At 45.6% G+C, this 22,107-nt stretch overlaps 1 protein-coding gene across 1 annotated transcript; it reads left to right on the plus strand.

The window, feature by feature from the left end:
• Positions 1–3,767: 3,767 nt before the first annotated feature.
• LOC136487979 (uncharacterized) lies at positions 3,768–4,106 on the plus strand. Its single transcript, XM_066485051.1, has one exon. It carries the CDS (start codon positions 3,768–3,770, stop codon positions 4,104–4,106), a length of 339 nt encoding a protein of 112 aa, XP_066341148.1.
• The last annotated feature ends 18,001 nt before the right edge of the window (positions 4,107–22,107 follow it).

Below are 22,107 nucleotides of genomic sequence, written 5' to 3' on the forward strand. Positions count from 1 at the left end.
TGGGCATTCGTCTTAGTATCGGATTAGCTGAAGTAGGCTTACCAGAGTATGTGACCAGTACTACAAAGTGTCTCATTCAAAAGATCCACAATGAGTGGCCTTTGAGCGACATAGTCAGCAATGTTACCCAACATTCAAGATAAGTCACCCGACTAGTCTCTAGTTCATTCTATCTTCTTTCTTTCTTTGGCCAGTATGCCATCTTTGATTGTATCGAAATTTTTACTTTGAGAGCCTACCATAAAGCATACTAAGCATTCTACGCCTTTGTAAATGAAATCATCTTCAAGGATGGTAAAAAATTAATAAGGTAGGCAATGCATCAAGTAGGTAACATTTAAAATAAATCAACTCAATGCAATAGGTAACATAGGTGATAAACTTTTCAAAGTGAACAAGGTAATGGTTTAATGCATAAACCGGGGCTTGCCTTCGTTGACGATCTCGGGTTCCGGATCAGTACCACAATTATCGAATCCCAAGGCAACCGGGGATCCTTCCACAACTTGCTCAACTAGGATCGGTTCACTCTCGGATTCAACACGAAATGATAACATATGCTTCAACATGATGATAATGTAAACATGATGCTTTCATGGTACATGAAATATAACAACACCTCGAATACAACTATCTTTCACGGTACAGCTGCAAGCCAACAAAACCAACTTGCAATTCTACCATCAAGGACCACACTAGTGACTTGACCAAATTGATCTTGAAACCCTACTGATCACAAAACATGACCAAAACAAGATCCAAGCATAAACTAACACTTAGGGTTTGCTTTCATCCATTTTTGAATTAATTTGGAAATAAGCCCAAAAATGAACTTGTTCCAAATGACCTCAAAATTTTATGTAAGCTTCCTCATGACAAATTAGTGTACCAAAACCAATTTCATAATTTTTGAAGTTATACAGTGGCCTACAAAAATAATGGAAATCACATTTATCAATTAATTAACTGAATTTTTGAACATTAAAAATTTATTCAAATTTCAAGTTTCATATTTTAAACCATACTAGAACATGTACAGAAGCTACACACAAATTTTTAGAATTTTTGGAGCTATAATTATTTTCTTATAAATTTCCAAAGTTACTGCACTATTCAAAATTCAGAAATAACAAAATCTCACTATTCTCTCTCTTTGTCACTGACAGCCGGCCCCCGCATGTCAGCGACACAAACACAGAACACGGCGGCGCTACCATCACCGGTCGGCCAAAACGCACCGGCGGTGATGCTCCGGTGAGGTAGACCGCACCAGCATGATCTATACTACCCCGCGAATCTATCCCAGCTCTTAGAAAGGCAGCAGGCACACCAGAGGGAGCTCCACGCCGGCCATGGTGGCGCGGGCACGACAGCGCACGACGTAACTATGGCTATGATGCAGTAGAGGCTAAAGCGAAGCGAGCATAACGCTCAGGAGCTCACCACGAACACGACGGTGTGCTTGGTGAAGGCGGAGACGGGCTGGAACGGCATGGCCACGGTGAGGTCGATGGTGGCGGTGCTCCGGCCAGCTCCGAAGAAGAAGACGCCGTGGGTTGGCGCTGGACTGCTAGAGGCGAGGCGAGCAGGCCTGGAAGGAGCGGCAGGGTGAGGCGGAGCGGCAAGGTGAGGCGGAGCTACTGGCAAACGCAATTGGCACGAGATGCTACGGCGAGGACGAATTTTGCGAGCGCGGCAAGGTCATCGGCGACGAGCAGACGGGAGGAAAGAAAAACGACGACGGCGGTGCTCCTATTTATAGAGGAGAAGGACGCGTCTGGCTTCGACAGCTCCCGAACGAGTCGCCATGGAGACGGCAATGTGTCACTGCGCGAGAAAGCGGTGAAAAACGATCGGCGGCGACAGCTGCGTGGCGCCAGCGGCAAGCAGGGAGGTTGCGCTCGGCTTTGTTTTGATTTTTGAATTATTTACAGAATTGCCACTATGTTTATTTTGCAAATTACTTCACAATTTTTCTAAAGAAGTTGAAAATGTCCAAAAATGAAAGTTGATCAACTTTTCAAACTCTACAACTTTACTTTAATGAACATTTTCAAATTCTGCCTCCATTTTGAAATTTGAATTTGGGGTGCATTAGAGCATTTGAATCATTTCAAAATTACTCCAAATTTTATATGTAAACTTTAAAAACTTTGAATACCAAAGTTGATCCTTATAAAATAAACTTCAACTTTGCTTTTTGTCACAACCCAAATTCAAAATGGATTTTGAATTAGACAAAAGGGGCAAAAAGGACTTTCATGGTTTGAATTTGAATTCAAATTTGATTTGTTTACCTTTTTACTTAAATATGATTTTGACCAGTTACATGGCCCATTAGGGTTATTTGAGTCAATTGACACATGGTCTCACATGATCACATGAAATTTGACCCTTGTGGTCATGATCTTTATTTAGAGTTTTGAATCACATTACATCACATAAAATAACAACTATGGAATAAAGCTTATTTAGTGAATGCATTCAAAATTTCCTACTTTATGAATGCTTTGCAACGCATATGATGACATGTCAAGTTTTAGTGCTAGGTCAAAACACCAGAGGTGTTACAATCATGTTCTCATTCGAAAAAAGAATAAAGAATGGAGAATGTGCGTTAATTATACTGATCTTAACAAACACTGCCCTAAGGACCCCTTCGGCTTGCCTCGGATAGACGAGGTTGTAGACTCTACCACCGGCTGTGAACTACTCTCCTTCCTTGACTGTTACTCTGGCTATCATCAGATCTCTCTTAAGGAAGAGGACCAGATAAAAACGTCGTTCATTACACCTTTCGGAGCATACTGCTACAAAACTATGTCCTTCGAACTCAAGAATGCCAGGGCCACCTATCAAAGGGCCATCCAGATGTGCCTCGACCAATAGATTGGCCGCAACGTCAAAGCCTACATCGATGATGTGGTCATCAAGACCAAAATAGCCGACAACCTTATCACCGACCTCGAAGAAACCTTCGCCAACTTGAACAAGTACCGATGGAAGCTGAACCCTTCAAAGTGCATCTTTGGAGTTCCATCTAGTATACTGCTGGGCTACATTGTCAATGCTTGAGGCATCGAGCCTAATCCTGACAAGGTCTCCGCCATCACCAATATGAAATGGCCAACATGTGTCAAGGATATACAGAAGCTTATAGGCTACATGGCGGCTTTAAGCCACTTCATATCGCGCCTCGACGAGAGAGGGCTCCCTTTCTTCAAACTCCTCAAGGCTTCCAAGCGTTTTTCCTGGTTGGAAGAGGTGGACACAGCTTTCGAGCAGCTTAAGTTGCTGTTAACAAGGCCTCCGATCATGACTGTGCCACGACCAAATGAAACTCTTCTGACCTACATTGCCGCTACTTCTCACGTCGTCAGCACTACTATCGTCGTCGAACGTGAGGAAGCTAGACATGCTTACAAGGTGCAACGTCCGGTCTACTTTATCAACGAAGTACTTAATGAGCCAAAACTCATTATCCTCTGGTACAAAAGCTGCTATATGCAATTCTGATTACGTCGCGCAAGCTCTGACACTACTTTGAATACTACAAGATGGCCGTGGTCACCGAGTTCCCTCTAGGGGACATTCTCTGCAACAAAGAGGCCAATGGCCGTATCATAAAGTGGGCTGTTGAGCTTGAAACTTACTCCATTGAATTTAGAAGCAGACCTACCATTAAGTCACAGGCGCTCGCTGATTTCATCGCTGAGTGTACCAAGATCCAAGAACCCATTGCCGCCACTTGCCCCAAGCACTGGTTGATGTACTTTGACGGCGCCCTTAACATCAACAGCGCTGGTGCGGGCATTTTGTTCATTACGCCGACTAAAGATAAGCTCCGCTATGTCCTCCGGATACACTTTCTAGCCTCCAACAATGCCGCGGAATATGAAGCATGTCTCCATGGTCTCCGTATAGCAGTTGAGCTCGGCATCAAGTGCCTCATGGTGTACAGGGATTCTGCGCTGGTTATCAACCAGTTCAACAAAGACTGGTCCTATTCTAGTAAGAAAATGGATGCATACTACGCTGAAATAAGGAGGTTTGAAGGGAAGTTCTATGGTATCGAATACCACCACGTGGTACGAGATCAAAATTAGATTGCTAACTGGCTTTCAAAAATAGCTTCTTCTTGTGCCATAGTTTTGCCAGGGGTCTTCGTTCAAGATCTCTTGGTGCCATCCATTAAAGAAGAAAAGGAAGTTGTAGAGGTTCCCCCTGCCGAGCAGTTGGTACTTGTTGTACCTTCGTCGGTCACCGATTGGAAGGTGCAGTTCATCAAGTACCTCACCAGTGCCGAAATACCCACCAACAAGATCAAAACTAAACGTTTAATTCGCTGAAGCAAGCATTACATGCTGGCAGATAGCAACTTGATGAGGAAAAGTGCTAAGGAAGGGATACTATAGAAATGCATCACCCGAGGTGAAGGGGTCAAGCTACTTCTCGAAATTCACTCTGGTTCCTGCGGCAACCACACGGCCTTGAGAAACCTGGTCAGCAAGGCATTCCGAGCTAGTTTTTATTGGCCCACAGCCATCATTGATGCAGAAGATCTCATCCAACGTTGTGAAGGATGTCAATTCTTCGCTAAGCAAATACACGTGCCGGTGGAAGAGCTGCAAACCATCCCAGCCTCCTGGCCCTTTGTGTGCTGGGGACTGGACATGATCGGGCCTTTCAAGCCAACACCAGGTGGTTTTCGGTACATATATGTCGCCATTGACAAGGTCTCCAAGTGGATTGAATATAAACCGCTAATCTCGGCCACTACAAAGAAGGCAGTTGAGCTCTTTGAAGATATCATCCATAGATTTGGTCTACCAAACAGCATCATCACCGATCTCAAAACTACGTTTACTGGCCATCACTTCTAGGACTTCTACGAAGACTGTTGCATCTCTGTCAAATATGTCTCTGTTGCTCATCCTTGAGCCAACGGTCAGGTCGAACGGGCAAACAGTATGATCCTTGATGCCCTAAAAAAATGACTATATCAGAAAGAAGAAAAGCACCCAAGCAGATGGATCAAGGAGCTTCTAGCTGTAGTCTAGGGACTACGTACTCAAGCTAGTCGCAGCACCGGCGTGACTCCATACTTTTTGGTCTATGGCTCAGAAGCCATACTACTAGTGGACGTTACTTTCCGAGCACTTAGAGTGGAAAACTATGATGAAGAGCAGGACGAGGATGTTCGGTCTAAGGATGTTGATAGGGCCGAGGAAGAACGCCTAATCACCTGTGTCCATATAGCTAAATATCTGGAAGGATTGCGGAGGTACTACAACCGAAATGTTAAAGGTCGTTCATTTGCTGTTGGCGATCTCGTTCTTCGCAGAAAACAAAAAACTGAAGGGTTGCACAAGCTCTCTTCCCCCTAGGAAGGGCCTTATGTTGTCAAAGAGGTTACTCGACTAGGTTCTTATCGAATAAGTGACTTAGAAGGAGTCGATGTTCCCAACTCATGGCACATCGAACACCTTATACGTTTCTATCCTTGAAACACTCTAGATATGTACTCTACAATTTTATATTCAGTAAAGTTTTTGGTCTCCATAACTTGTCTCCATTTTGTCTCTATTGTGGTTTAACATCCACGTGTGGTCGCCGAGCTATACGCTATTTCATGATGAACGCCAATACGTAATCGCCGTAACTACGCCGATCATGTTTTCTTCAAATCGCCGAATAAGTTTCTCCAAATCTCCAAATCGCCAAATACGATTTCTCCAAATCGCTGAACATGATTTCTCCAAATCACCAAACACGATTTCTCCAAATCGCCGAACACGATTTCTCCAAATCACCAAACACGATTTCTCCAAATCGCCAAACACGATTTCTCCAAATCGCCGAACTCGATTTCTCCAAATCACTGAGCATGTTTTCCCCACATCGCCAAAACATTCTTTGATTAGAGAGCAACATCCTTTCTAATCTGTTCTCTTCGAAGATGACCCAGTCTCCGATTTCTCCCTACACGTGCTATGGGCTCCACGCTCTGCGTTATGGGTGGTCGGCTACGGTCCCTTGGTCACACCTGTTTTTCCTACATGTCTACGGGCTCCGCGCTCAACGTTATGGACTGTGGGTCAGCCAAGGCCAAGAGTTCAACATAGAATACATTGCTCAGATGCCGCTTATGTTGCCTTTATCTCCAAGTTCGTATAACAACTGCCGACCAAAACACGTTATGTGCTATTTTTTATGGAAAAGACTCAGCCACCGATTTTTTCTGATATGTGCCATGGACTCTGCGCTCTACGTCATGGGTGGTCGGCTGTGGTTCCTAGGTCATGTCATTTACTCCTACACATGCACGAGCTCCATGCTCGATGTTATGGACTATGGGCTGCCAAGGCCATAGGGATCAATAGCAGACCAACTGGTCGGATGTTACTTGAACTACGCATAATCGCATCAGGGTTGAAACTGTGAAAATTATTTCACTGAACTACAAGCAAACTGCATATATTACATATACATGCACCTTATAGCATTTATTCGATGAATAATTGTTTCTTGCGCTTTTGTGCTTTCTAATTACACTGTCAGACCTTTACAGATGATAATCTGAGTTGATTACTGAGCTTCACCGTTACCATCCATTTCACCAAACAGGTCTATATCGCTGGCCAGCATCTTCGCTGCGTCCTCCACTTCGTCCTCCAGATGCTGTGTCCCCGCGTCATCTAGTCCTTCGGCGAACCCACCCCCTATCGACTGAAGGTCGATGGTAGGGTAATGGGACTGAACAACCACGAGGACATGGGTAGCGACGGTCGTAATGGCATCGCGGTTGAAAGTCTTGAAGTTCTCCCATGCTGCCTTACACCTCTAGATTATGGTGTCGGGACGTTGACGCCTGTCGTCGTGCTGAGCAGCCATTTCCAGATCGACGCAGTCAAGCACCGGCTTAATTGTGGCGATTACAGCATCGAAATTCTCCTTTTGGACCTTGGCCGCCTGCACCAGCACATCGAACTGCGCTTTGGCTTTATGATGATAGCCTGCGAGAGTTACAATGATCCATTATACAAGGAAGTTACTCCAACAATAATTCCAACCAGGAGGAATTCACCTTTCAGCTCCTCAGCAAGTTTGTCCACCCGCTCTGCTTCTTTTGCTTTCTCCTGGCGAAGTTGATCGACGGCCTGGCGCATTTGTCCGAGCTCAGCGTCTTGCTCTACAAGAACAACAGTTGTTAACGGAAGTGCAGCTGTTCAGCAATACCAAAGTACATTCATTGATGTACCTACTTTTTGTTTGGATACACTATTGAGCTGTTCATTTTTCCTCTCTAGCTGCTCGAAAGCACTTCTTAGTTGGTCGAAGACAGCGGCCAGCTGCTCGGACTGGCTCTACACTTGCTTGGACATAGCCACCAGCTTTTCGGTAAGGACCCCCTTCTGGTATTCCAGGTCCCGTGCGTTCGACTCTACAAGATCTCATTTGCATTGGGCCCTCTAGATATTTTTCTTCGAGGGGTTCCTGACCTCTTTGAGTTTTTCGTTCTCTGTAGCAAGGGGCTCCATTCACTTTATCAACTGGCGGCGCTGCTCGGCAACTCGAGATATCTCTTGCAAAATGAATGATGACATTATAGTTAACCAATTCCAATAAACAACCAGGATCTTTAAAGATGAAGTATTCACCTTAATCTGTTTCATCACACCACTAAGAGAAGTTTCCAGTCTCCTGAATTCCTTGGTGGTGTCCTCCTCTTCGACAACAACTATTTCATCGCCGCGCTTTCGTAGAATCCGGACTGCTTGGGGTTGATGTTTGTCATGCACGATCTCCTCCACCTTGTCTTCTTCCATTGTAGCTGGGGGGGACCACCTTGGGGCTCGATGGTCGGATAGCAGGTCCGACCACGCCCTCCGAAGTATCAGGGATTACTGTTTGCTCCTTCGGCGCTGAAAGCTCTTTAGCTACTAATTCCACTGTTGCCAAAGGCACCGTCGCCGACTTGTTCGGTGTAGTAGGCATTCGCTCACGGTTATCAAGCCCACCAGGGGCAGCAATTGGCTCCTCTGCGTGCTCCCGAACACTCGGGGACTCCTGAATGTGGTCTACTGGTGTCTCCACTGCTCCAGGGCCAGTTTCTGGTTGCTGCTTAGTCTGAGAGGGCGGGGCTAGATCAGTTGTTGGCTTTGCACTATACCAAATTAGTTATTCAGTCACAACAGAAGTAAGGGAAATACAGCAAAGTAATGTCAGCACATGGACACTTACAGTTTGGTCTGATGGTTCAATTTCTTGAACCGACGGTGCCGGCTTGAGCCTCCAGACGCAGCTACGGGGTCGACTCCTGTGCTCAATGGAGGAATTCTCGGCTCTTCCTCGGTCGGCCTTGGTTCCGCCTGCTGCTCCAGGGCTGCTGCCGTTTGTTGCTCTGGGATCTCCGTTGCCCGCTCTACGGGAATTCTCAATGTTTGCTGCGCAGCAATTACCTCCGCTCGATGCTCGGGGACTCTCCTTGTCGGTGCCTCATGGACTTCTTTGCCTACCCCAGTTTGTTGCTCCACGCATGGGTTGCACAGAGGCTCTTTCATGCTTGGGAGAGGGTTCATGAGAATCTCATCGTCGTCAGACCAATCGAACACTACGGTTCTTCGTGTTCGATTGGTCTGGTCATCATCCAGAGAGATCCCGCCTAGTTTGCGTGGAGCAGTCATGGCTGTTTTCCTCTTCTTCTGGGCTGGCTCATCTTCCGCCGGCCTCTTTCCCCTAGTTTTCACCGACACCAGGGGAGGACTCTTCGTCCGACCAGTGTCCATTCCTCCAGATTCTAAGGAGACATCGACGGACTCTCCATTCGACCAGTGTCCATTCCTCCAGATTCCAAGGAGACACTGACGGAGCTTTCTTCAATTTGAACAGGTCATCATGCATCAACTGACGGTGGCCAATCGTTTCTTGGCATGCCCGAGAAATACACCGCCCTGTCCTGTGAATGGATCTTCACATGAGTAGGATCAGTTTATTGCTCGGCAGTATGAATAAATTTCTCGGAAACATATAGTTAGGACATTCACCTGAGGAGGCAGATTCTTGCAATTAAAGGGCTTCGTGTACCCTGATAGCCTGAAGGAGGATAGTGGAGCGAACAGCTCAGCAGTTCGCTCTTCGACATCGCTCCTGGATAGTATTTCTAGCCTCTCTCGAGTCCTGTCGATCTCCCCTTTGGATTCAAAGCCTAGGTGTGCCCTCTCTTTACAGGGTTGTATGCGGCGCACTATGAAACTCGCCGCTACCTATCCGCTATTGGTCTTCATGCCCTTTATCAAGTCAAGGAGTTCATTCACTTGCTCCATGTCATCCTTGCTCGGTAGCTCCGACCAACTCCTCTAGCTTTCTGGGATGTGGTCGGCGTTACAATGCACCGCTGGGTGGCTTTGTCTCATGTAGAACCATCTGGTGTTCCACCCCTTCAGCGATGTGTTCAGCGGTATGGTAAGATATTCACTCGCCATCCCATCCTGAAGCTGGAGATACACCCCGCCAACCACCTGAATCAGCTATTTTAGCCGATTTCGCTTGTGCTTTCATGCGCATAGCATGTCTTTTAGAAAACCTATCAATGTATAGATGGTTTTATGGATTCTTTGGTTTTAGTTTGTTATTATCATCATAGCTACCATCGATCTGATCGAACCTCACTATTGATAGTAATAGATTAGATTCAGAGCGTTTGTAGATCTATTTGTACTGGACAGTCGATTTGTTCGCATGTTATATCCTTTCTTGTTAGATTCTTCGGCTCAATGCTTTATATTGATAATATCCACCTAACTGATGATTTCACTTACATCTGTGTGCATTGTACTTGTCATCATAAAATCAATCGCAAACCATGAGCTTTACAGTCCTTAATAGTCGATTTCTTCGTGTATCGACTGTTTAGTTGATTTTCCCGTCTGGCCACTCCCAAAGCGGCACATTTGGAACTGTCTGGGCAAGACTGACATGTTCCACCTTAAATTACTGATAAACTTTCTCTCCTTGTCAATTATAGGTCAAATTGACTGGCACGCCTTCAGGAATTCATAGGATCGGCTAGCCCTGCATTGAAGCCAAGCGGATCTCCAGCCTTGCTCCTGCCAGGCGCATCAACACGCTTTTGCGCCAACACTAGGAAAATAGAGATTGCGGATAATTAGTTTATGCTCTGAAGTACTCTTCGTATCCTAAGAACACAGTATTGTGTTGTCTTAGATTCCTCCGAAAGCAACAATGCTTCATGGAAGCCAACAAAGGAAAATTTTTAGACAAAATTTACTACGAAGAGCGTATATCAGAAAGTTATCTTGACCAAATTAGCCTCTTTGATACCCCAAAGTTAAGTAGCCTAATGCTATCACTGATGTTGGAAAAAGGATGACATGCTTCTCTTCCCTTAAAAGTCTTTCGCACCAAATCTCAGGGTGATATTCCCATAAGGGGGAGGGCTGTAACACCCTAGGTATTTGTCACCAGTTAAGCAATGGGTTTGAGCTCAAACATGACATGTTAAGTGATGATGAAGGTGTCAAGATCAAATCTACAAGAGTGAGCTCCAACTTAAATTTGGACAACACACCCTTACTTACATGGGGACCCTTGTTAAGATTATGCAAGAGTAATGTTAAACATGCTTATTTCATGTACATTACATCAACATGCATCCATCTTGACTAGTGGAAAAGTTTCATGGAGTTTGGAGCTAAAAAGTCACATGAAATGATGAGTTACATTCTTGCTTGAATTGCACTATTAAGTGAATGGAATTATAGGTCATCAACCAAACCTTGCTACCTTGCCCAAATGACTCTAATTTAACTCTACAACAAAAGTCATGAAGGGTTCATGTTGAGCAAATGCCAAGAAAATACCTCAATCGCTCTAAAACTCTAATTTAAGCTTTACCGTGATGCTATTTTGACCTATGTTGACCAATCGCTTATAGTGCTTGCATGGAGTTGCACCTTAAATAAAAGTTGAATTTTGAGTGGAGTAGAACAAACTTTGTTTTTTGACCAAGAGCTAGATCAACTTGGAACTAAGTCAAACTGAGGCTTGAAGATTGAATCAGCTCCTGTCTTAGGCTCCCAGAAATTTTTCTAAGCCCCTGAAGTGACAGTAGCAAGTTAACTTCTTTGCGACATTTTATCATCCAAATTCATGTGGTAGCTCAATTAGATTCCTTAAAATGAGTTGAAGTACCTTTCATGGTGAAAATAATAAATTAAGTCTCATCGAATTTGGAGTTCATTTGGATCTTGAAAAATAGTTTCCAAAACAACAAAAGTTTACTTTGTCAGTTTACTGACATTGACATGTCGGCATTCCGCATTCTCCAAATTTTGTTAAGCAACTCAATTTTGTCCAAAGATAAAAGTTGGAGGCAATTTATTGGAGGAGAGTATACCAAAAGATGGCACTCGTTTGACCTTGTCTTGACCATCGATTTTTGGATTTGATTAATCAGCGTCAACACATTGACACTTTCAAATTGGACGCTAATTTACCATTGTTTCAAAGCCCTAATGGTTGTGACCCCTTAATCAAGTTTGTAGACCATCAGGAGAGTTACCACTTTGCTTTAATCACTCACTCCAGAATATGCCACGATGATGCCTAAAACTTGGCTCCAATGTGGCCACATCGTCGCCCACCAGATGCTCGAGAATATGCCTCTAAGAGGGGAGCGCGTGGCAGCATGCAGGAGCTCACCTCACCATGGCTCTCCCTCTCCACTCCATGTGTCCCTGCGATCTTGCTGCGTGCCCTGCTACTCCAAAGCGTACACCCGAGCCTCCCCACTCCTCCTTTTCCCTCGCGCATGCCCTTGCCCTCCTCTGCTTTGCTGCCGTGGGTGCCATGGCCATGGCCACCATTGCCGAGTGGAAGAGCTCCTCCCAACCACCGCCTTGCCCCTATGTTGTGCCATGCCTTGCTGCTCGCTCCACCCTACCGCTCCCTTCTCCATCCTCCACCATGGCACACCACTTCCCTGGCCGCAGTAGTCGCCGAAGCCGGCCCGCAGCCACTACCGTCGTTCGGCCACAGTCAGCGGCTGTGGTCAGGCCGAAGCTAGCTATGGCCTAGCATGGGCCAAGTATGGGTGCGGCTAGGCCAGCCGGCCCTGTCCTGGCTGGCCACCGTCATCGGCCGATGCCCCCCTGTTGGCCGACCCGACGCCCTTTGCCCCTTCTCTGCTCCGACTGTGCGAGAGGTTGAAGAAAAAAGACCCACTCAAAATAGAAGCTTTTTCATGTGTTCACTTTGCATAAATGCTAGACACATATATTTACATATATGGGCTTAGTTGGTTTCTGAGATCTTTAGGGTTCCCAATGCAAAAGCATTTTCCTTTTTCGGTTTAATCTTTTCTTTTGCACATTTCTATGCTGAACTTTGGAAAATTGTAATAATTAGTAGAAAAATCATAAAATAACAAATGTAGACTTTTTAGAATCCTTGTGACATTATCTATGCAGTAGATCTATAATATGTCATACTTTAGTTTAAAGTTTTTGCTGTAAAAATCAATTTATGCCGTTAGATTTTTAATACTAGTTATGTTTTGTCTTTTTCATAACTGCAGTTTTTGTGCTCAAATAAATGTGAAATTTGTATGGAATGCTACCCAGGTGATGGCTGATGTCTAGTAAAAATTTCAGGATTTTGGGCTTGATAGTTAAAGAGCTATAAAAATAATAAATTCCCTATGTTGCTTTGCTCCTATTCTAAATAGGCATGCATGTTCGTATTAATTGGCTCAGTTAAGTTATGAATCATGCCTTGATGACAATAAATGAGTTTTAGTAATTTTCTTAGTATTTTCAAAAAGCTAAAGAGAATAATTTTTGGTTAAGTAGATGTTTAGTTATATTTACTTAAATTTCTGTGGCTGTTTTTGCCCAAACACAGACAGTGTTGCTTGTTGGTAATGTGTGGCCTTGTTAATAGTAAAATTAGCTGTATGTGTTTATAAAAAAGTTGTTTACAATTTGCTAAGCTTTCTAAAAAGTTTAGAACTACATTTATTTGACATATGGAACTCTAGTTATAGCTGTTTAAAGTTGCATATAAGATTTTATCCATGTTTTGGACAGAGATGCATTTATTGGATTAGTTAACCTTGTTAACTATAGAATCATCTTAAGATAAGAATAAGAAAGTTGTAGGTAACTTCATAATATTTTCAAAAAGTTATGATTCATGTTTGTTGGAGTTCTAGAACTCCAATTATGCTTCTCTGAAGTTCCTATCAGTTTTTTGTCTATAATTGTACCACTGTTGTTTGGGCTGCATGTGCAGTTTTGCTTGTAAAATTATTTTCATGGTGTAAATGATGTTTGCTATAGTTGTAGTGAGTACAAAAGTTGTAGATAATTTTATAATCTTGCTTGTGTTCAAATTTCATGACCATTGGCCTGATAGTTTAGGAGTTATAAATTTGACAAATAATCTATCATGTTTGGTCTATGCTCTGTGCAGATTTGAAGGATTTCATTGTTTTACCTAGTTAAGTATTGTGGGGGATACACCCTCGGGTACCACAAGATGGTACATGGGCCGCACCATCTGAGGTGGCCCAGCCCGTAAGATCAAGGCGTGCACATCAAGATTACAAGTTGTACTAGATATTGTAATAGTACCAAATTGGATACTTTACTTGTAACCTTGTCTCTTCGAAGTATATAAGGAGAGACAAGGGTCTCCTAGAGGATAGGTTAATCTGTATACATCTCAATACAATACACCAAAGACACAGGACGTAGGGTATTACATCGACCAGACGGCCCGAACCTATCTAAATCGCTGTCTCTGCGCCTTGTGTCACCATCTGGTTCCTGATTACACGCACTGTCTACCGACAATCTACCACCACAGGCACCCCCCTCAGTGGACTGCTGACCATATTTTGTCGACAGTGGCGCGCCAGGTAGGGGCTGTGCGTGCTGATCCATGGCGAACCAGATGGACCTCAAGATCATCAACATAGTCCGCGAGAATTCGTCAGATCGTGGCAACAACCATCGACGACCTGCGAGCGTCGTCCCACGACGATATCCGACGGTGGCGCTCTTCCTGTCGTGGGACTATGGCATCTCCAGGCAACTTGTCACATGATCAATAGGTGGCCTCGATGATCAGCATTACAGGCAGTGCTGGTCATTACGTGCATCATCACCAGAAGGATCAAAGGCCACATCAACAGGTGATAGGCCTTGATCGGACATCGTAGGCGGTGCTGGTCATTACGTGCATCATCACCAGAAGGATCAGAGGCCACATCAACGATCAAACCATGCCCATGCAACTAAGGAAGCATATACATGGTATACAGGGCCATGCATCAATGGAGTGTGTATACATGTATATGTCACCATTTTCTTGCATAGCATCTGATACTTCGTACAAGACCATGTATGCAAGCCAATTTGCACATATGCATGCACCATATAGGCAAGATGATTAATCAACCAGCTAGCAATCAAGAGCACATGTGCATCTACAAGATCCAACCGGCTATGGAATCAATCTGCTACGACGGCAACTCGGCAACTTCTGTTGTGGACCGACGTGTTGATCCAGTCGTCGTTCTGAGAAACTCCTGGTGACGGAATCCATCCACAAACGGCGGTAAAAACTCTAGAAGATCTAAAGTGCATCTTCATTGAGGTCGACTTCATGGGTACATGAGGCACGTATGGCGCCATGCGGTGGCTTGCCTGCCTCTGCACGGGCACTGCCGCATCAGTCTACCTTCAGGAGGCAAGCAAGCTATTGAGCAATCCAAATCCAAGATGTACACGTCCTAGGGTGCGTACGTTTCCATCTGTTAACAAGAAAGCAGCAAAGAGTCCATATATAAGCAACGCTCTATGTACCTCTAAGAACAGCACCACACGGATTGACATTGCCAAGATCTGAACCACATCCGACTCCAACTTAGACACGACGGGGGCTTCGGCTTCCGCGCTAATTGCCTCTGCTACGACAAGAGTCCAACGTCTACATGACATGACCCAATCCGACATGCAAGCAATCAGGAGTTGTATGTATTCATACATGAACGCTTGCATGTACGTGCATCTATAGCACCATGTATACGAAGACCATGGATCATACAAGCAAGCCGTCTTTATCCAAGTCTCTCCACCAGCGGACGTCGAGGCCATGCGCTTCGCCCCAGGAACACAGTTCTACTTCGACGCTTTTTGACTTCGACACCAACAGGATCGACGCCGACAACTTCAACCCGTGCTCTAGACTTCGTCAAGCTATGCCATGACTTCGCACGTTGCTGAGCTCCGACCACCGAACTGATCGAGCAGCCATGTCGACCATGGACCACGTCGATCATGTCTCGAGCGGCTCCGCCGAGCTCTGACCACATCGACCACGTCTCGAGTGGCTCTGCTGAGCTTCGACCACGTCGACCACGGACCACGTCGACCACGTCCCAAGCAGCTCCACCAAGCTCCAACCACCTCGACCACTAGACCACGTCACAATGATGATCGCCGCAAAGAACGGCGCTACAACAACCGCGACCACCGTCATGACGGCAGGTCGGAAAGCTCGAGGACCGGACAACTTCATCGCCACCGATCAGATTTCTATCCAAAGATAAGTACACTTCTAATATTTATATTTAATATAATTTTCATTACGACGTTTCTCCACAATGTCCTTGTCATGATCATTCTTCAAATAACGTTTGTCCATGTATACCATCTTAAATATAACATACAGCTATACTTAATGCAAATCCTCGACCAGTCATGTTGACGCTCGATGCCTCCAGAGACGGCCCTGTCTCCGGCTCCTCCCTACATATGCACGAGCGTCTGCCCTCTATGTTATGGGTGGTCGACAGCAGCTCTTTAGCGACGCTTTGTTCTTCCTACACGTGCATGGGCTCCGCACCCCGCGTTATGGTTAACGGGCTAGCTAGGGCTGGAGACCTAGCTACATACTAACTAGTCGGGCAATTTATATTAAGTATAAATACAAACTTCACATTAACACTGATGTTCACAAAGCACCAACTACTTTATCACATCATGCTCATTTGCAAATGACTGCTGATCGTATTTTCTTCACCGCTGATTTTTTCTCCATAATTTATTATTTTGTACATCATGTACTACCATTCTACATATTTATCTATAGGAATTTCGAGCTATGCTCGGGGACTTCGTCGCTCGCCTCTTGACCTATGCTCGGGGACTGCCTTGATCACTCTCCGACCACGGCTTGGGGACTTTGTCGCTCTCTCCTTAACCTGTGCTCGGGGACTGCCTTGATCACTCTCCGACCACGGCTCGGGGACTTCGTCGCTCACTCCTCGACCTGTGCTCGGGGACTACCTCGATCACTCTCTGACCATGGCTCGGGGACTTCGTCGCTTGCTCCTCGACCTATGCTCAGGGACTACCTCGACCGCTCTCCGACCACGGCTCAGGGACTTCGTCGCTCGCTCCTCGACCTGTGCTCAGGGACTGCCTCGACCACTCTCCGACCACGGCTTGGGGACTTTGCGTCTCGACTACATGTGACTAGCAACTCGCATATAGTTGGGATATTTTTTCTCACTTAGACCTTGCTACAAGGCTCATACCTCGCCTTCCAGCAAGCTCGGGGACTACATCGGTATGATGCACCTGCCGGTGCATCTCGTATCGCCTGTACAATGATTGAATTCTCAACTTAACTGGGAATTCTTTTTAGACCCTGGCACCACGTGCCTACGTCACCTACTACCAGGCTCGGGGACTAAGTGGGCACATTTCACCTTGCTATGAATGTGTTTGTTTTTCGACCTCTACACCTCTGATGATCAAGGACGCTACGCTTCAAGACGCACTTACATTTCTTTTTAGAAATACAAGTGGGCACACTTCCTAGGACGGAAATCTTTTTCTTTCTTCTTAAGAGCACCATACATTCTTCAGACAACCTACTTCTCCGGTGACAACGGTGGTCGGAGATGTCAAGAACTCAAGCCTCACTGTTCGGAGAAGGTTAAAATGGCATGTCGCATCAGAATACATGGCGCTCGGGGACTAGCTGTGGGGGATACACCCCCGGGTACCACAAGATGGTACATGGGCCGCACCATCTGAGGTGGCCCGGCCCGTAAGATCAAGGCGTGCACATCAAGATTACAAGTTGTACTAGATATTGTAATAGTACCAAATTGGATACTTTACTTGTAACCTTGTCTCTTCTGAGTATATAAGGAGAGACAAGGGTCCCCTAGAGGACAGGTTAATCTATATACATCTCAATACAATACACCAAAGACACAGGACATAGGGTATTACATCGACCAGATGGCCCAAACCTGTCTAAATCGCTGTCTCTACGCCTTGTGTCACCATCTGGTTCTTGATTACACGCACCATCTACCGACAATCTACCACTACGGGCACCCCCTCGGTGGTCTGCCGACCATATTTCGTCGACAAGTATGAAATCATGTCTTAGTGATAATATAAGAGTTATAGTTCTTTCCTTAAGATTTCCAAATTTTCCTAGGTTACCCCTTTTGGTGTTGTAGAGCTCCAGTTATAAGCTTATGAAGTTGCATGGTAGACTCTGTCTAAGTCTGGACAGAGGTGCTCAATTGTACTTGATTCACCTAGTTAATTGTAGAATCACCTTGTGATGATAATAAACATGTTTTATATAATTTAATAATCTTTCTAGAAAGTTAAGGTTCATGCTTGTTTGATGTCTGTAACTCCAGTTATGCATTTTTAAAATTACTACTACTTTTCTGTCCTAGTTCTGTATAGATCTGAAATATTGGCATGCTTAACATGGTTATCTTTGGAATAAGCTTATGGTGATAATAACAATGTTGTAGCCAATTCATTAGCTTTCCAGAAAGTCTAGGATCACCTTCTTTGGATGTCTGTATCTCTAGTTATGGATAAAACAAGTGACTGGTGTGCTGTTGTCCAGATTTCTATACATGTGCTAGGTGATTGCTTTAGCTTACTCTTGTTTTGACTAAACATGTTGGTTAGTTTTTTTATCGATGCATGTGTGCAATATCTGAACTTAAGTTCACTTGTGTGCCATGCCTAATATGCTTGCTATCCCTATATAATAGGTTGTGTGATGTTTAGTTAAATAACTCTAAGTGCCTATGTCTTGCATGATCTGATGTTTTCCTTGAATGCAATTATGTGATGCATCTCATATTATCATTCTTCATATTCATGCACTTACATCTTGCATCTCATCTAGGTACGCTAGATGAACCACATGAAGGACGTGATGTTGGGGCCAAACCCAAAGACGGTGTATGGTGGACCTATCCCGAAGATGGAAGGACTAAGCAAGTGCCGAGATGGGAGATGCCTGCCAAGTGAGTGTCATCTAACAAGCACTAACCTAGTGTTGGATCCCAGGCAAGCCCCGAAATATTCTAAGCCTCCTAAGTTTTTACAAATATCACTTGAGTCCTTTTGTTTAATGCATTAGGTTATAAGAGTTGATTGGAACCACTTGATGCATAGAACAACCTTGTCCAGAAATATACCTTGAACCCTATGTAGGTCCAGGATCGAATGTATGCTTAGCAATGCTTAGACCAGTAGAAGTCGGGTGATTTCCTATCACCTGCGAGATATAGGTGGATACCAAAGCACGGTTGGCTATATTTGCTATCGTGGAAATAACCATGTGTTGATGAATAAAAAGAAGACCGGATGGGATGGTGATAGAGAAGCAACAAGGCATGGAGGTCTTGGGTGCCTATCTATCCCTATCTATGTCAATTAAGGACTGATTCGTTGTACGTCCTCATATCATGTTGAACGCATGCCTAGGACTTAGTTAGTTGGATAAGTCATTTCGACCGTGAAGCCGAGTAGCTCAACTTAGGTCGGGCCCTGGTAAGTGAAAGTGCGCACCCTGGTTGGCAGTAAGGATGTGTGGAGAGCTAATGGCATGAGTCCAAGGGCGGGTTTGAGTCCTGATCTTCCTAGAAGATTGGTAGAATCTCTGAGGGTGCGGCGCTGATTGGACCTGTGAAGTTGGTTCCTGAGTTGTATTAAGGGTGACCTAAGACTACCTTGGCACAGGTATATCTAGGTTTGTGTTAGGAATAATTCCCTAGCTAGGTAGGAATCGATTCGAATCGCCGTCTCTCCTAGATAGTGAGAACTTGACTGAGCAGCAACAATGTAGAGTAACTTAATGGAAACATGATGGTTATGATGATGATACTAACATTACTACACCATCTATGGTTACTGTTTCCTATTACTAAATGATATTCTACATGTTTGATAGAGGTTAGTTGCTAATCTAAAGATGAATAGCTATAATTAACTTGGTTACCGAATTGTAAAATGTATAGCTCAACTAGTGGCTTTTATGCAAAATTGTTGTCAAGCTAACTCCACCTATAAAGCCTTGCATACTCCTTGGTGTCACTTTATTTCTGGTTTATGATAGATAAGTCTAGCTGAGTACATTCGAGTACTCAGGGTTTATCCCACCATGTTGCAGGTGAAGTTCTCAGCCCGCTGAAGATGGTGGCTAACCGCCGGTGGGCTCGGTGATACTATATTTATTTCTCATCTATATGCTTTTATTAGAAGATGTCACTTATGCTAACAATGTATTTGGAACTTATATTAATGTAATCATTTGAAAGCTATGTTGTTTTCACTAATCGGTTTTGAAACCCAAGCTTGTACTATTATTTGTCAACCCATTTGTAATATTATTTCCGCTGCAACTCTACGTATGTGATGTGTATTTGCTTAATCACGTGATCTTAGTTGTGTTGTTGATTTATTGAGGTCCTTCGTAACACTCGATGGACTACCAGGTATAAATTGGGTGGTTTTGTCACACTACCTGCTGACACTACAAGGGACAAAAAGCATAAGTCACGACAAAATCCAACTAAAACAGGATAAAACTAAGGAACTAATAACTCACCTCAGTGTCGTCGGGTGGCAGATGCGTTTGGGGGGTGACCCCCCTGACCTTTGCTCTGCCTCATCGGAATGAGGCCGTTTCAAGCCCACCCCTACTCCTGGGCAGAGGGGCTCGCTCCCCTTAACTCTTGGGGCATGATGGCGGAGCCGCCCGCCTCCGCCGACATCTCAGGCACGGTAGTAGAGCCACCCATCCCTGCCAACTCCTGAGGGAGGCCGATGGTATGTCCCACCTCCACCAGCTCCCTAGACATACCCTATCCTCTGTGGAATGGGAAGGGTCCTGACTCCTACAAGGATGAACCAATACCTATCAGCACATCCTCATTCCCTAGGATATCCCACTCGACATCGTTGGCTACCTCATCGTCATCATCATCGTCGCTGTCGGTGTCCTCCTCCTGTTCCCATGCCTGCAGCTTCTATTGTCTCTTCCTCTTCTTGTCCTCCTTCGCCTTCCTCAGCCGCTCACCCTCAACGCGATTCACCACCCTCATGGATGAATCCCTCAGCAATGGTGCTGGGTGATCCATGAAGATGAGGTACCTTGGCTGGTCCTGCCCCTCTCAAAGTTAGTATCAAGAGGTCGGCAAATCTATTGAAGAGAAGGCATGAGAAGGGTAAACTTATGAAGACGACGTGGCCTAGTTCTGGCCACATCGGAGGGTGTCCCGACACTGGGTAGATGAAATCAAGGGGGGCTCCCGCATCATCCCATGAGAGCTCCATTGCCTCCTTAATGTGTTGTGTGATCTCGGAGTTGGGGAGCGCCCCCTCGATAAGCGTCGTTCCATCGAGCGATGCCTCAGGTGCCATAGCGTATGGCGGGAGTGCGCGCATCATCAATGGCACCACCCTCCTTGTGTGGTAGGCCCCGATGACACTCGACACCTTCAAGCCAATCTCCTTGAGGATGTGGAAGGCGGCGATGTGGTCCTGGATCTTCTTCTTGTCCTTCTTTGGGATGCCCCCTCCACAACTCTGGGGCCTCTTCGATTAGGCACCCGATGAACTCTGGTAGAGGGTGGGCGGCATCATTCTTGAGGTAGAACTACTACGAGTGCTACCCCTTGTTGGACGTTGATAGCCACATTGATGGGTACTCGTCGACTTGATTGTTCTGGAGCTAGATGCCGGCGCACCCCATCGGCTTGTGTAGCTCCTACCTGCCGCTCTTCTCCCTCTTCTTCTAGAGGGTGACAGCGAAGAAGTACCTCCACAAATCAAAGTGGGGGCTGATCCCTAGGAACCCCTCACATAGGGCGACGAACACCACCATGTGATGGATCCCATTGGAATTGAGATGTTGCACTTTGATCTTGTAGTAGTGCAGCAGCCCCTAAAGAAATCTATGGGTGGGGGTCGCAAACCCACGCTCATGGAAGTGGGCGAATGACACCACATAGTTATCGGGTGGCAACAGCATGTCCTCCTCATCGGGCGGCAGCCACTCCTTGGCCATGGTCCACGCGCAGAGAAGATCGCGATGGACGAGGCCCTCCTTGTGCTGGAATGTGATGTTAGAGTGGCACCATGGATCCATTGGAGATGGGGGCAGGTGGATGCAAGCTCAACGATGGCAGGGATGCAGAGATAGGAAATCTGAGTGATTGGCGGTGGTGGTCGTGGCTGCGGAGGCAAGGATGCAAGGTATGGAATCCGGGGAGCAGACCCATTGGTTTTATAGGGGCGACAGATGCGAGGAAACCAACCGCCCACCTAGATCTCCGCACCTGCCATGATCTGCCACAATGTCCCGCCGTGGGATGTGCACACGCAATCTCTGTTTGTTCCATCGAGAAACTCACCGGACATTTTGCCTCTCCGGACAGGCCTTGACTCGTTACGAGTAAGAGGAATATGGATCTAAAAGTGCCTCTATGGCCCGACTAGGCCCAGGAGTTCACAGGTTAGCCCATCGAAGGGTTCGACAACCGCTCTAGGCACCTTTAGGATGAGAGGTGGAAAGGGATGGGCCTGCTAGCGGCCAGTACCCGGGCGCATGAACGCCGTGGGCATCCTAGCCCATGTTTGAGTCTTGGTCGGTTATGATCCATGGTTTTTTTCGAAGGAAGGTACTTAGCCCTCGGGACCGGTCAAATGGACCTAAGAACTATATGGATTGACCACTGAGAAT

The sequence above is a fragment of the Miscanthus floridulus genome, chromosome 10 (assembly GCF_019320115.1).
Source record: "Miscanthus floridulus cultivar M001 chromosome 10, ASM1932011v1, whole genome shotgun sequence".
NCBI classification, from domain to species: domain Eukaryota; kingdom Viridiplantae; phylum Streptophyta; class Magnoliopsida; order Poales; family Poaceae; genus Miscanthus; species Miscanthus floridulus.